At 48.8% G+C, this 14,643-nt stretch overlaps 1 protein-coding gene across 1 annotated transcript; it reads right to left on the bottom strand.

Annotated features, from left to right (window-relative positions):
• Window positions 1-8,420: 8,420 nt before the first annotated feature.
• On the bottom strand, window positions 8,421-10,337 carry LOC124689477. The gene is made up of 2 exons (XM_047223001.1): window positions 9,174-10,337; window positions 8,421-8,953 (listed from the first exon to the last, which is right to left on the bottom strand). The coding sequence occupies exons 1-2, from the start codon at window positions 10,335-10,337 to the stop codon at window positions 8,573-8,575; spliced, it is 1,545 nt and encodes a 514-aa protein (XP_047078957.1). The 3' UTR covers window positions 8,421-8,572.
• Between the last annotated feature and the right edge of the window lie 4,306 nt (window positions 10,338-14,643).

Consider the following 14,643-nt stretch of genomic DNA (forward strand, 5'->3'; position numbering starts at 1 on the left):
ATCAAGCAGGACCACCATATATTCGGACACCTTGTCTGAATCATGGGTGGATCGGCTCTTTGAGCCGATTCACGGGATAACTCGAGAGCCGATCGAGGCTCGTATTTAACGTGTACGTGTGTGCCTCGCGAGGAAACTAAGCGAGGCATCATCCACACCTTCACGACCAGGTATAGGTCGGGTGGCACGCCCTTGTGATAAACATCGGTGCGTGCGACCAGGAGGCTTTGCGGGCCGTCGCTCAGAGGGACTAGGGCCAGCCGCAGCCCTAGTTGTTCCCGGCTCTACGGTGTTGCCCGTCTCTACCCGCCGGTGGGTTTCTGACGTCAACACTGCTAACATAAAATCACCCCACTCAAACTTTGATTCATCATGGACCCCATCTCCACATTCCTCATGCCAATGTCCAAGGTGTCCACAATTATAACAGAAATTTGGCAGTTTTTCATACTTGATCTGATACCATTCTTTCTGTTTATCCTTTGTCATCGACACAAACCTTGTCAACTTCTTCTTAACATCTAGTTTCACGTGGATTCTCACAAACTCTCCAACATATCCCGCTGGTAATTTGATTTGCACTTCTTTGATTTCACCCATATTTCTGCACATACCACGAATGACATGATCTTTCAGCAGCATATCCGGTAGTTTCAGAACTTGAGCCCACACGGAAACTTTATCGAGGATAACTGATCTAGGGTTTGTGAAACCATCATATTCCTCGATCAACATAGCTTGATTTCTAAACATCCAAGGGCCCTGTAGCATCACCTTATTCCAATCCCCAAGGCAGGAGAATTGTATAGTAAACATATTATCATCAATTTTCCTCCAAGCTACCTCTTTCGCAGGATTCCATGCCGAGCGCATGTCTGCATAGAGAGCACTAGGGCTAAACCCTCGTTCAGTGTGTACCTTAGCAATGGCGAGCCACTTTGCTTTTGCCTCATGATCTTCCACTTCTTCCCAGACGAACCCCGCATCTGACGATTCAGTAAATCTTCAACCCTCAGCCCCGGACGATCAGGGCCTCCCGACAATTTTGATCCCGACCCATTTTCTGAGTCCCGATCCTTCTCTGGGCCCCGATCCTTCTCCAGCAACTCTTCCCCCATCAGCCCCGTGCGAGCAGGGCCTCTAGACGACTCTGATCCCAAACCCTTTTCTGAGCGAAGAACCTTCTCTAAGACCCGATCTTTCTTCGAGCCCCGTCCCTTCTCTGAGTCCTTCACGCCTTCCATCATGGGAGGCTTACCCGATCCCACAGCAGCACTCGCTTGAATGGAAGCCAGCAAAAACTCACGACGGCGCCGCCGTCGGAGGAAGGAGAAACCCTAGTTTTTTCGCTAGGGGAAAACTCATATAGGTGAATTCCACGTGGCGTCAACGTGTGGTGCCAAATCTGTTGGTTTGTGGCGACGTTCGTTCGGCAAGGGTAGGAGGAACAATAAACCAACCGGTACCGGGGTATATCTGCTTATTATTTATTTTGGTGGGAGAGAAAAATCATCTAAAATATATTGGACGAAAATTTTGGCAGAAACCTTAGCTCCTTTATTATTAGGTATAGATATATATATTAGATATATAGAAGGGACGGTTCATTTTCACAAGACTGGGCATATCAATAGTTTGCATCACTTGTAATCACTGTAGCAAGGCTCTGTTTAAACAAAGAGACTCTTGAGAGAGATAGCCTAGTTTCAGCACGACTTGTTTCTCCTCCAAGTTGAAATATGGTTACTAGAGCTCCGCGCACGGGATCATAGGTGACCACCTTGCCTTTGGACGTGGCAATGAAAATCACCTTGTTCTTCTTTCCCAACACTCTGACATGACGTGGCCCAGTCAGATCATCTCTTCCAACATGCTGCGCTGCCAATGCCAAATCGATGCGATGCTCCAGCGACCAGCAGTCACCACCATTGCCGTACTTCCAGATCTCCAGCAGACCAGCAGAGTTATGACGAAGGTCCCGGACCATGCACAGCCTGCCATCGAGTTCTGTCAGGTGCGCCGTTCCTCTGCCGTCCCAGTCGAAGGGCGGTGGCCGGACCCAGCAGCCAAAGGTCTCGTCCGCGACGGAGAAAGACAGAACCGCCGCAGGCATGATCGGGTTGACGAGCCAGTGGAGGAACCCGTCCGCGAAAACTGGTGCCAGGTTGTCCTTGGTCGCCGTGAGCAGCGCAGCCCCGGCGAGCGTGGAAGGCACGACGCCGCCGTCAGCTGCAGTGGAGGAGGGTGGTCTCCAGCGGCGGTCAGCTGGGCCGCTGCCGAGGGTGTACAGCTCGCACTTGATCGTGGGGGATCTGTCTCCGGAGCGCTCGCCGGAACCGTTGAACAGCCGCACCACCTTGTGCGTCTTGGCCCTGGCGTCGAACCCGAGGCCGGCGGTCGATGGATAGAGCGCCGCCCAGTTACCCCGGCAAGAAGGCGGCGGCGGTAACTTGGCGCTCGCTCGCGTGGTCGCGTTGAGGACATGGTAGGGTTCTGACATGGACAGGGCCTTGTGCAGGAGGCTGAGGCCGCGGCACGGCGCCGGCGATATGGCCACGAAGTGCCTTCGCGCGTCATCGACGGTGAGAAGCTGCGTGCCGCCTCCGGAGCGCAACTCCGTCGGCCCCCCAGCTTTGCACGACGGCAAGGAGAGGAACAGCAGCTGAGCCGCTGGCTCCGTCTCCGTCGTCGTCGTCTCGGCAAGCTTCGTCCACGCCGAGCAGAACTCCTCGGATGATAGCAGCGCCGCCCAGCGGCGACACACGGCGCTGAAGCGGAGGATGGATTTCGCGGGCAGACGCGTGAGCACCTCCAACTCCATCTCCTCAGGCAGCATGGACAATACGGTCGTTGCCGTCTTCTTGTTGCGAGTCATCGTCGTCATGTCCGATCGGCGTGCCAAGGGATGCGGAACCGACTATTGTACTCTCAAAATCTGGTTAGTTGTAAAATTTAGGTCAGTGTCCGATAAATATAAAGATGGGCCGTATTCCGATCGAATACGTACGCCCAGCCTGCCTCTCCATACCGATTCAGTCCGTGTGATATTGGATATTTTTGTTAGGGTGTGTACCGTGTGAGAAATAATTCTAATTTCTGTTTCCTTCTTTGTGTCATCACTACAGGAATAGGGACGTACGCCGACGGCCAAATGTGGGGCCGTCGGCGTATAGTCCGGCACGGCCAGCCAGCACGTCTGATCCTCGGCATATCGTTGCCGTCGGCGTAGCGAAGTCTACGCTGAGGGCCGCCCTCGGCATATATTTGGCCCTAGGCGTAGACAGGGCTACGCCGACGGCCACCCTCGGCGTAGGCTATTTTTAAAATTTGTCTTATTTTAAAAATCATAACTAATTCATATGATGTTAGAAAAATGCGTATAAGTTATCAAAATGTTCAAAAAAACATCCTCTATCCGTTTATGTCAAAATCGTGCATATTTGAATCATTTACGGTACATTTTAATATAGTAACAATTCAAACATTTTCTTATATGTCCTCGGATTCCCGTTTTGGCTAGATGGCAATTTAAACGAAGTCAGAAAATCTCACGGAACCGCATGGCGTCATTTTATGTGTCCTAGTAACCACTCCAAAAGACGGAATTGGGATACGGCAGTTATTTTGGAAAACCCTTCACAAACATGGCTATCAAGTCCGGAGTTCTATGGCTTTTAGGGGAATTGAGTAGGAAACGGCCCGTGACACCGCATAGTACGGAACGAGGCCATATTTGGCACGTGCGTGGTCCCTGGGATGGGAAGCAAGGCCCCGGAAGCGGATTTCCAATCCGACCCATGGAGATGGTTTTTTCATTTTCGGGGTGCCAAAACGGTATTTTTTTGTGAAGCGGCTACATGGGACGTATTTTTGTATTGCGCGAGACCTCCGCGTAGTAGTAGGACACCGCCTCCGCACCACATATCACATGCCATATTTGCGCGCTAGCTATCTGTGAATCCCTGCGGCTTCCTGTGGTGTCCCGCCGAATCCGCTGGAAACTGACCGGATTTGAACTAGGGGTACAATTTCCGTCGCTCAATAAAGTCCGCGAAAAATGTTTTTAGGTCTACGACACATTACTTTATGTGCTAAATTTTTTCCGTTTAGCGCGATGGTGAACGGGTGCACCAGCGCGCCCGGTACGACCATACCGCATCTCCGTGGGGCCGTTTTGGCCAGATGGCAATTTAAACTAAGTTAGAAAATACCTTGGAGCCGCATGGTGTCATTTTATGTGTCCTAGTAACCACTCCAAAAATTAGAATTAGTATACAATAATTATTTTAAAAAACCCTTCACAAACAGAGCTATCACGTCCGGAGTTCTATGGCTTTTAGGGCAAATGAGTAGGAAACGGCCTGTGATACCGCATAGTTTGTCGGACCGAGGTCATATTTGGCACGTGTGTGGTACCTGGGATGGGATGCAAGACCCCGGGAGCGGATTTCCAATCCGACCCATGGGAGATGGTTTTTTTCATTTTCGGGGTGTCAAAACTGTTTTTTTGTGAAGCAGCTACATGGGGCACATTTTAGTATTGCACGAGACCTCCGCGTAGTGGTAGGACACCGCCTTCACACCATATATCACATGCCATATGTGCGCGCTAGCTATCTGGGAATCCATGCGGCTTCCTGCGGTGTCCCGTCGAATCCGCTGGAAACTGACCGGATTTGAACTAGGTGTACACTTTTCGTCGCTCAATAAATTCCGGGAATTTTTTTTTATATCTATGATACATCACTTTATCTGCTAAATGTTTTCCGTTTAGCGTGATGGTGAACAGGTGCACCAGCGCGCCCGGTACGACCATACCAGATCTTTGTGGGGCCGTTTTGGCCAAATGGCAATTTAAAAGAAGTCAGAAAATCCCTTGGAGCCGCATGGCATCATTTTATGTCTCCTGGTAACCACTCCAAAAGTCGGAATTAGAATACGGCAATTATTTTGGAAAACCCTTCACAAACATGACTATTACGTCCGGAGTTTTATGGATGTTAGGAAATGAGTAGGAAACGGCCTGTGACACCGCATAATTTGTCGGAACGAGGCCATATTTGACATGCGCGTGGTCCCTGGGAAGGAAGGCATGGCTCCGGGAGCGGATTTCCAATCTGACCCATGGGCGATGGTTTTTTTATTTTCGGGGTGCCAAATCGATTATTTTTTTGTGAAGCAGCTACATGGGGCGTATTTTAGTATTGCGCGAGACCTCCGCGTAGTGGTAGGACACCGCCTCCGCACCACATATCACATGCGGCTTCCTTTATGTGCTAATTTTGAAATAGGGGTACACTTTCCGTCGCTCAATAAATTCCGCGAAAAATGTTTTTAGGTCTATAGCACATCACTTTATGTGCTAATTTTTCCGTTTAGCGTGTTGGCGAACGGTGCAGCAGCGCACCCGGTACGGTCATTTCGCATCTCCCGAGGGGGCCATTTTAGCCGGTTAGCAAATTGGATGTCATATTTGGATTCCTCTAATATTTAGGTTCGAATGATGATATGGATGTTATATTTAGATTCCTCTCATTTTTCTGATTGATTTAGACATATTATTTGTGAAATTTCGATTTTTCAATTTAAAGATATTAATTATTCCATATTAAATAGAAAATACCAAAAAATAAAATCCTTTTATTGTTATTTGAATTCAATATTATTATTCATTTTTACTTATATATTCATTATTTTTTACTTAAGTAATTGTTTGGAATTCAAAAATAAAGAGTTGTGACATCACGGTCCAAGGGTTAATAGGGTTGATAGGCTATTATTATCAGCAAGGTGTCAATTCTTTAAGGGAAGCTCATCCGAATGGAACCAAGAAGTTAAGCGTGCTGAGGTTGGAGTAGTGTGAGAATGGGTGACCGACTGGGACGGTTAACCATGATTGTAATTTGACCTAATATTAATTGTACTTAGAGTTAATATTGTATGGGTGAAAGATAAACAAGTAAAAAAAGAAAAAATGGTGTAAACAAAATTAAATTTTGAAAAAATTTAAAACGCGTCGGCATATAAAAAAATATTTTTTTTCGAATTTCTTTTTGAATTTCCTTTGGAAGAAGGAAATTCGAATTTTAAAATTTTGTATGCCGATGGTTTTACCGTCGGCGTAGCGTGCTACACCGAGGGCCGGGCTACGCCGACGGCAATATTGTCTATGCCGAGGGAGGTAGACGCCGACGCCATACGCCGAGGGCTGCCGTCGGCGTAGCCTACGCCGAGGGCCAGCCATCGGCGTATGCGTCTATTCCTGTAGTGCATGTTGTAGTGGATCATCGTGATTGTGTCTTCCATGTATGCGCAACGGATGGGGCTCTTCCATCCCTCTTTAACACCTAACCGATGTTGGGATTCGCCCACGGATCGATCACATCAAACTAGACGAACACACGCGAACACAAAAATTATCGCCAAGGGTGCGTGTCGCACCCGTTATTTTCTCTTTATTTCTTTTTCTCCTTTTCTCCGGTACAACTCGATACAGCTTACACGTATATGCTGATGTATATATAGGAGTAGGACCAACCAAATATATTCCGACTAGGACACAACCTGGCCTAAACTACCACGTATTAGTACTCTCTGACTCAACTTGGAAACTAACTATACTTGCAAACCTAAACCTACTAGGACTCACGTTCTATGACCTACTCCAACTCTAACTTGCACTCACGATCGAACAAAGTTCAGCTAAACATGCTAGATCGTGTAGTACTACTTACTAACACAACACGTACTGACTTAAGACTCTAAGGATGTTTGGATTAACTCCAACAATCTCCTCCTAATCCAAACATAACGGTTTCCTCATGCTCCTCCCGATCTAGATTACCACAGCTTCACGTCATCTCTTTGTTGTCGTGTCCGTACAGTCAGTATGACCACGCAGGAAACATGCATCGCACCTCTGCTCTGCTATGCTTTGCCACCGCCATTGCTCGGCCCCTGCCGCACCCAGTTCGCACCTATGTGCCACCGCTATTGCTGGCATCCTCGCACTCGGTTCGCACCATACTCCTCTTGTACTTGCTTGCAGTAGTCTCTCCTCCTACTGCGCACACACCTCCTCGCTTTACGGTAGCTTTCCCTACCACCGTCCGCCTTCGGCATCGCACCGAACCCTGCTGGCCGCAACCAGGACGCTCCACGAGGACATGGACATAACTCACGGAACACCGTGCACACCTCACACACTTGACACACTTCAACTGCAACAGATCCTCACGGAGACGAGCACTTGGAAACGATGACGATGACTCACAGACACGACGACACTAACTCGGCATGCCAACTTGCACGCCCAAGACTCCTTGACTCATCGGACTCCTCCGAAGACAACCTTGATGAAACTCCCGGCACCGCACCTCGGCACCACCTCTCCCATCAACGATCATCCACCTCCACCTCCTTGCCAACGACGTCACCCCGTCGTCTCCTCCGTGTCGCTCCGCTGAGCGACGATCGCCCGCCGCCATACTGACGACGGCTTGCTCGCCGTCTCCACCCAGCCGCTCCGCCGAGCGACGGTCGCCTGCCCCGAGGCGCTAGTAGGGTCGCCTCCCCGGGGCAAGCGTAGCTTCAAATCTTCGACCTTGCTCTGATACCAATTGTTGGGATTCGCCCACGGATCGATCACATCAAACTAGACGAACACACGCGAACACAAAAATTATCGCCAAGGGTGCGTGTCGCACCCGTTATTTTCTCTTTATTTCTTTTTCTCCTTTTCTCCGGTACAACTCGATACAGCTTACACGTATATGCTGATGTATATATAGGAGTAGGACCAACCAAATATACTCCGACTAGGACACAACCTGGCCTAAACTACCACGTATTAGTACTCTCTGACTCAACTTGGAAACTAACTATACTTGCAAACCTAAACCTACTAGGACTCACGTTCTATGACCTACTCCAACTCTAACTTGCACTCACGATCGAACAAAGTTCAGCTAAACATGCTGGATCGTGTAGTACTACTTACTAACACAACACGTACTGACTTAAGACTCTAAGGATGTTTGGATTAACTCCAACAACCGATCCCTGGCGGGGGCTATTGCTTCCACTAACATATTCTTAATTTGTGGTGGCACTTGTGGAATTACCGGAATAAGGTTAGAGAAGGCGAATTGCCTGTGAATGCTGAAGAAATTCTCCGGCGCACGGTTTGTCAAACTGATGAATATCTGGAGCATTTCGGTAAGAACAAGGAACAAGAGAAATAAGATTGGGAGAAGCTGAATTGCGATGATGTGTATACTCCAGGTGAAAATCATATAACTTGTAGAGTTGCTGTTTGTTTTTTCTTTCGAATTTTAGAGTTGCTGTCTGTGATCATGATGGAGAACTGATTGCTGCAACCTGCAAGAGCAGGGAAAGTGGAAGGGAGAGCCTGCAACAACAAAAAGCGCGCAATCCTAATTTTCCTTCTCTTTCCACATTATATTGGGCCTCAAGTACACAATCAATTTTGAGATATGTGGGGAAGGAGAGTAAAATGCAACATGGAGTTCTAGATGAAACCTTTTGGGGGAACAACGGCAACAAGATCAAGTTACATGCGCAGTTGCGGTGCTCCGAGACGTGGCCGCCGTCGCTCCTTCACAAAGGTAACCACTAGCTTGCATCCATCCAAATACAGTCCTTTGAAAGCATCTGCAGCATCTTGCGGATGGGCATACACCATTGACACGGTTATGACACCGATACGCTCGGAGCGCCTCGTCTTTCTGTAGACTACCTCGGCACTTGACACTCTGCCATGCTTGCTGAACAAGAGTTGTAGCTCAGAGCTATTGACCCTTGGAGGCAGATTACGCGCTATCACCCTGAACCAAGGCTCGTAATGCCTCGAGATGTTGATCATGCATGCTAGGGCTGTCTTTTGTCGCTTCTGTTTTGGTTCGAGATCCTTTGGCGACATCTTGGTGATTTCCTGATACAACAATATACTATAAGTTAGCTTTGTAGCACTTCGTCAATTCGATGTGCTAGTGTGCTACATATGCCTACATATAGTATCATGTGATCAAATAAACTACTATGGGGTAGGCTGTATTAGATCGATGCTACCATGAAATTATATGAGAGATTTTATCATCTGAAAAGACTAATTCTAGAGATAAAAATTTAAAATGTTTTAACAGTACATATACTTGAATTGGAGACATGGCAGCAGGTTGGGGAAGGAGCCAGGTGCACTTCTCGTTGTCCCATCCTGGAGGCACCCGCTCAACAAACTCTGTCTTGCCGTCGATGAGGTTGTATCTCAACACACCGAACAGCTCACCCGGCAGAGCCTTACTATGGTTGTAGTACACGAAGTAGACGCACCCGGCGTGGCCGCCGAGCTGCGGTGCGGCGTCCATGGCGAAGCTGTTGGGCGATCCCAGGAAGAAGACACGATCAGAGACGCTAGGACCATCTTTTCTCACCCATCGCATCTTCGCCGGCGCCGACGCATCTTCCTCTAGCGCGTGCACCAGCACCGAGAAGGTGCGAGACGAGGAGGCCACTTCCTCCCCGTTCTCGTAAGTGTGTTTGATCCATGCATGAACAGAGACCCAAAGGAGCTCGCCGCGGGACTCGAAGATGTAGTTGGAATGGCTCGGGTAGTTGCAGGCGGGCAACGGGACCAGCACGTCACCGGCGACGGTGCCGTCTGGAAGCACGACGCGCCAGTGGCGATCCTCCAAGATCAGGATCCTACCGTCGTGGTAGGCAGTGCAGAATCCACCATGCCACCTCGGGGTCTCGTTCTTGAGGATCCTCTCGACGAGCGTCCACTTGGCTTCCCTGCTGCGCAGTAGCGCTGCACTGAACGAGGCCACGTCGCGATTGTGCTCAAGGTCAACTCGGTTGTACAGTAGGACGGAGCCGTCGCCGTAGACCATGCCGTGGGGTTTATCCCTGTCCCAGTAATGGTCGTGGGCGAAGTACCGGATTGGAGCAACGCGGGTGACTTCTCCGGCGAGAGGGTCGTGGAGGCTAGCGTGGTCGTGTTTCACGGTGATGTACCGGACGGCGGTGGCGTCGGCGCTGCCCACCCAGTTGCTCCGGGACACAGATGGCGGCGGCGCGCGGTAGCTGGACTTGGAGAAGATGCACCTGAACCTGAGAGGGGTCGACGAGTGTCGATCGGCACCTGCGAGGAGCCACGGCAGAAACTGATTCCTCGACGGCGGCGGCGCGTCGCGGGAGCTGCGCCACGGCTTGCAGACGGCGTGGAGGCGGACGAAGTCGCCTGCGTCGTGCAGCCGGCTGGCGACGTCGCGGACCACGTCTGGCGCCAGGCCCGGCCACCGCGTCGTCCGGTCCATGGCGGCGCGCGCGAGACTGAGATGGGGAATAATATACTCCAAAGATCGTATCGAGGATTCTTATCTATCTGTAGTCTGAAGTCTGAAATACATACCTCAAAAACAAAAACATAAACAAAAATTGTATCGAGGATTCTTATCTGTAGTCTGACGTCTGAAATGCATACTCTGGAAACAAAAACAAAAATGAGATCACGTCATTAGATTTTTATTTTGAAAGGGAGCAGGAACCGCATGTAATATTTGACCCGGCGCCAACTTTTAGGTAGGCTGGTGCTATTTACTGCCGGCTCACCACTATAAAGGAGTGCCGGGGATACCGAAATACCACCGGAGTACCAAAAATTTGGTGCACCAGGGTAATTGTCGACTAGTAGGTTCGAGCCAAGCAAAAATGGCAGCGCAACGCGCCGGGTAATTTGATTACCATCGGCGCACCAAATTTGATTACCACCAGCACACTACCATGTTGGTGCGCCGGGGGTACTAATATGGTGGTGCGCTGGTGGTAAGAGGCGCTCTCTTTTTTGCTCCACACATTTCTAGGAAGTGCCTTTTCAGTTTCAGAAAAATAATAGAAAATGATAGAAATTTAAAAAAATCTTCGAGATGTGTAATGTTTATGTTATCTAGTTGTTAGCAAAATTAACAAATATGAATTTCAATTTTTTTTGATCGCAAAATGGTGTCATGTTTTGGTAAAACGGCTTTTCTGTTTACATATGACCTCCGACGAAAATATATATATATATATATATATATATATATATATATATATATATATATATATATATATATATATCAAAATGTACCTACGGCCATTTAGCGATTTTTTAGATTCCTCAAAATCGAAAAGAAAAAACTAAGTTTTATTTTACAAAAACTTGCAAAAAAAATGCAAATATCGCCGGCGTATCTAGGAGGGTTTTGCGCCGGCAGTAAGCTAGTTCTATATATGCTAACTCGTGCCCCTACTCTCTCACTTTCTCCTCCTCGTCCTCCTCCTCCTCCATGTCTCCACTCCTCTTTCCCTCTCGTCCTGCTCCTCCATGCGTCCATTCTCTCCTCTTTTTTCACCTTCTCCCTCCTAAACGGTGCCAAGACTACCTCCGGTGATGGCGGCAACCTCCTCTCCGATGATGCCGGTGGCAACCTCCTCTTCAGAGATGATGATGGACACCTTCTCTCCAGCGACGGCGACCACCTACAACGATGATGACCATCTCCTTTCTGGCGGCCCTTCCTCCGGCGACTACCTCCCTCACTGTTCCTTAGCAACACGACCAAATCTCGATCTAGATTTAGATCTAGTTGGAGCATTTTTTTTATTCTGACAAAACTTACCACCGGCGCACCAGGCTGGTGTGCTGGCAATAAATCGTGTTACTGGTGTGCCGGCAGTAAGCCATTATCACCGGCATGTTCCCACCGGCGGGCTTTGGTGTGTCGATAGTAGGCCCTTTTCTAGTAGTGTGTTGTTCCCACCCAACCTCCAGTATTGTGGTGTGGCAATATTGGTGCCACATATTTGTCATCCAACCCAGTCTTTCATGGAAGACAAAACACATTGAAGTAGACTTTCATTTTGTCCGCGAACGTGTGTCATAGAAGCAACTACAAATTTGATCCATCTCTTCAAATGATCAAGTTGCTGAATTTTTTACTAAGCCACTATATTTACCTTTCTATGAGCATTGTAAGCGCAATCTCAATCTTTCATTAGTTGAGATTGAGGGAGGGTGTTAGAACACATATTTGTACACGAATAAACATAGTAGCGGTTCCCCTCTTGTCGTCTCCTCTAGGCAACGGGAGGGGTGAAACCCTAACCTGCTGCCGCCATCGCCTCCCCCACACCCCCCCTCTTCTCCTCACCGTCCCCTGAGGCAGCCGCCGGTGAAGCCCTGCAGCGCTAGTGATGGGGGCGGCGGGGATCTGTAGGCGGGAACCCCTTGCGTGGCGGTATTGAGGCAAGCCGCCATTTTGCGGTCTGGCCTCTACCGATGGCTGCTCGGCGGCCCTCCTCCCCCCATCTTTGCTTGGCCCCGCCGGTGCTGGAGTGGCCAGGTGGGGGTGCTGCCCGTCGCAACCTTGGCAGGGTCCTGGAAGCCAGGGCGGCGGCCCTGGATGGCGGAGAAAACGTTGACTTGGCGGCGGGTGGCGGACGTCGGTGCTGAAAACCATGTCCTTGGGCCGCGGGGGCGGTGAGGGGGCAGTGGGCATGGTGCGGAGATCTCTTAGTTGGGCCTCGGGCTCCAGATCTGAAGGTGGCTGCCCCTTCTTTGGTTGCTCGGTCCACCTCCGTGGCCTCGAATCTCGTTTTGGTGGCTAGTGGGTGTGGTAGCCAGAGGTGGATGGATTGGGGGAAACCCTTGGCCGACCGGGGTGGTGAGGGGGAGGTCAACGACGCTGTCGGCGCCGTTTTCCTTGTTGAAGGCGACATCGAGGTGTATTCCCTCCCTCCTTGACCTTACTATCTCGGGTGAAAGCTCAAAGCTTCGGTTTGGGCGGCGGTATGGAGCCACGGCGACGTTTCCTTGTTTGATGGAGCCACGGCTCTCATCTCATAGCAAGGCGGACAGATTCCACAGCTATACCTACCGGCGCCTTAAAAATCGCCACTCTCGTGGTGCCACCAGTGGCCACAAATTTGGCTCGGGAGTTGTCTCTACATACAGTTGAAAAAAAATGAATTTAATCAAAAACATCATGGCCAGAAACTTTGGTGACATGGATACAAGAAAAATTATTAGCATGGGGGCATGTCCCCCCCCCCCCCGTTTCTTTTTCACATTTATTCTCAAATCACTTATCACTCTAAAAGAATTTAGGAATTTCTTAAAAAATAAGATGGTATGCATGCTAAAGTATAATATCAAGAGCAAATTTAATTAACTTCCCCATGTATCGCAACTTGTTCACCATAGTTCATTTTCGGTGCAATGTAGTAAATTATTTTTTTGTATGCCTTGCAACAAGTAAATTACGTGTTTCTGCGCAAAGCATATTTTTGTAAAATGATTTGTCAAAATTTCTCATCATATTGTTTCCTAAATGCTTAATAGCGCAGCTGCGCCAGATGGACAGATCGAGCGCACTCGCTAGCGTACAAACTTGTGAGCTAGCATGAGGCATAATTCTATTTCTGAAGTATCGACAGTGACGCATCTGATTTCTTTCAGCTTTTAGCTGTGCGCTTGGATTGTTGATTTAGCGCCCGTGCGCTCCCTAGACGTGCCCATATTGTTTACCTACCGGATAATGCGCTCGGCCACCATTCATATTCACCAGCAGACAGATCACAGGAAGTGGTATAAAAATTTGAACACCCAAGTAATATTGGTCAGCCCATTGTTTAAATCCTCTAAGTATAGTAATATCGGTGAGATGATTTTTGTTATGTAGTTAACTGTTGGCATGTCTATTATCGACATGTAGTATATGAAGTAGATGAAAATGCTGAACATGACCTAATCCTAAAAAAATCGGTATATAGTAACCTGGTTCTGGAATTAATTCGCAAAGTAACCTATTTGCATGGTGCACCACCTCAGTGAGCCATGCTCTATAGCACGAAGCCGTAGCTCAAGCCATCATGCTCTAGGCTCCCTGGCTCAAGGAGGCATGGTCAAGATGCCTAGCATGGAGCGGTGATGTAGAGCATGGCTCGACGACCCATGGCTCCTGCTGGCGCGCTGCCGTTCTTACCGCCGGTCAGTGCTGCAGGTAGGGTCGTCCAGGCTGGGGCAGGGGCCCATCGATGGACACGTCCTTTAGTTAGAAATTTGTACCAAGTTATGTGTTTTCACTAGTAGGCGGGTGACGTGTAAATTTTTGGTTTAGCGGTGGCGGTCGCCCTCGATGCACACACGTCTCGATATGGCGGCGGCATCTCTGCAATCACTTATCCAACTATTGGGATAGGCCGAATACAACTAGTTTAAGTTTAAGTTTTGTTTTCCATTTCGAACATCTCGGTGGGCTGTCAGGCCTAATTCGAATCAGTTAATCCTGATCATCGTTTAAATCATACATGTCCACTTTGCAGGAGTGGTAAAAGGTACCGTAAAGAAATCTCTTACTGTAGGCACCCTCTTGTGGTGCCACCGGTGGGCACAAATTCATGTTGGGAGCTCTCTGTAGATACAATTGAAAAAATGAATTTAATCAAAATCATTATATCCAGAACTTTGGCGACGTGAATACAGGAAAATTTATTACCATGGGGGCAACGCATGTGCCCCCCCCCCCCCCCCTCTTTTCACATTTATTCTGAAATTAGTTATCACTCTAAATAAATTAGGAA

This window comes from Lolium rigidum, chromosome 2, assembly GCF_022539505.1.
Source record: "Lolium rigidum isolate FL_2022 chromosome 2, APGP_CSIRO_Lrig_0.1, whole genome shotgun sequence".
Taxonomy (NCBI): Eukaryota; Viridiplantae; Streptophyta; class Magnoliopsida; order Poales; family Poaceae; genus Lolium; species Lolium rigidum.

Coding starts and splice junctions, on each gene's coding strand:
- LOC124689477 (XM_047223001.1), bottom strand. CDS start 10,337: ATGGACCGGACGACGCGGTGGCCGGGCCTGGCGCCAGACGTGGTCCGC. Junction 8,954..9,173: donor CTGCCATGTCTCCAATTCAA/GTATATGTACTG, acceptor TTGTTGTATCAG/GAAATCACCAAGATGTCGCC.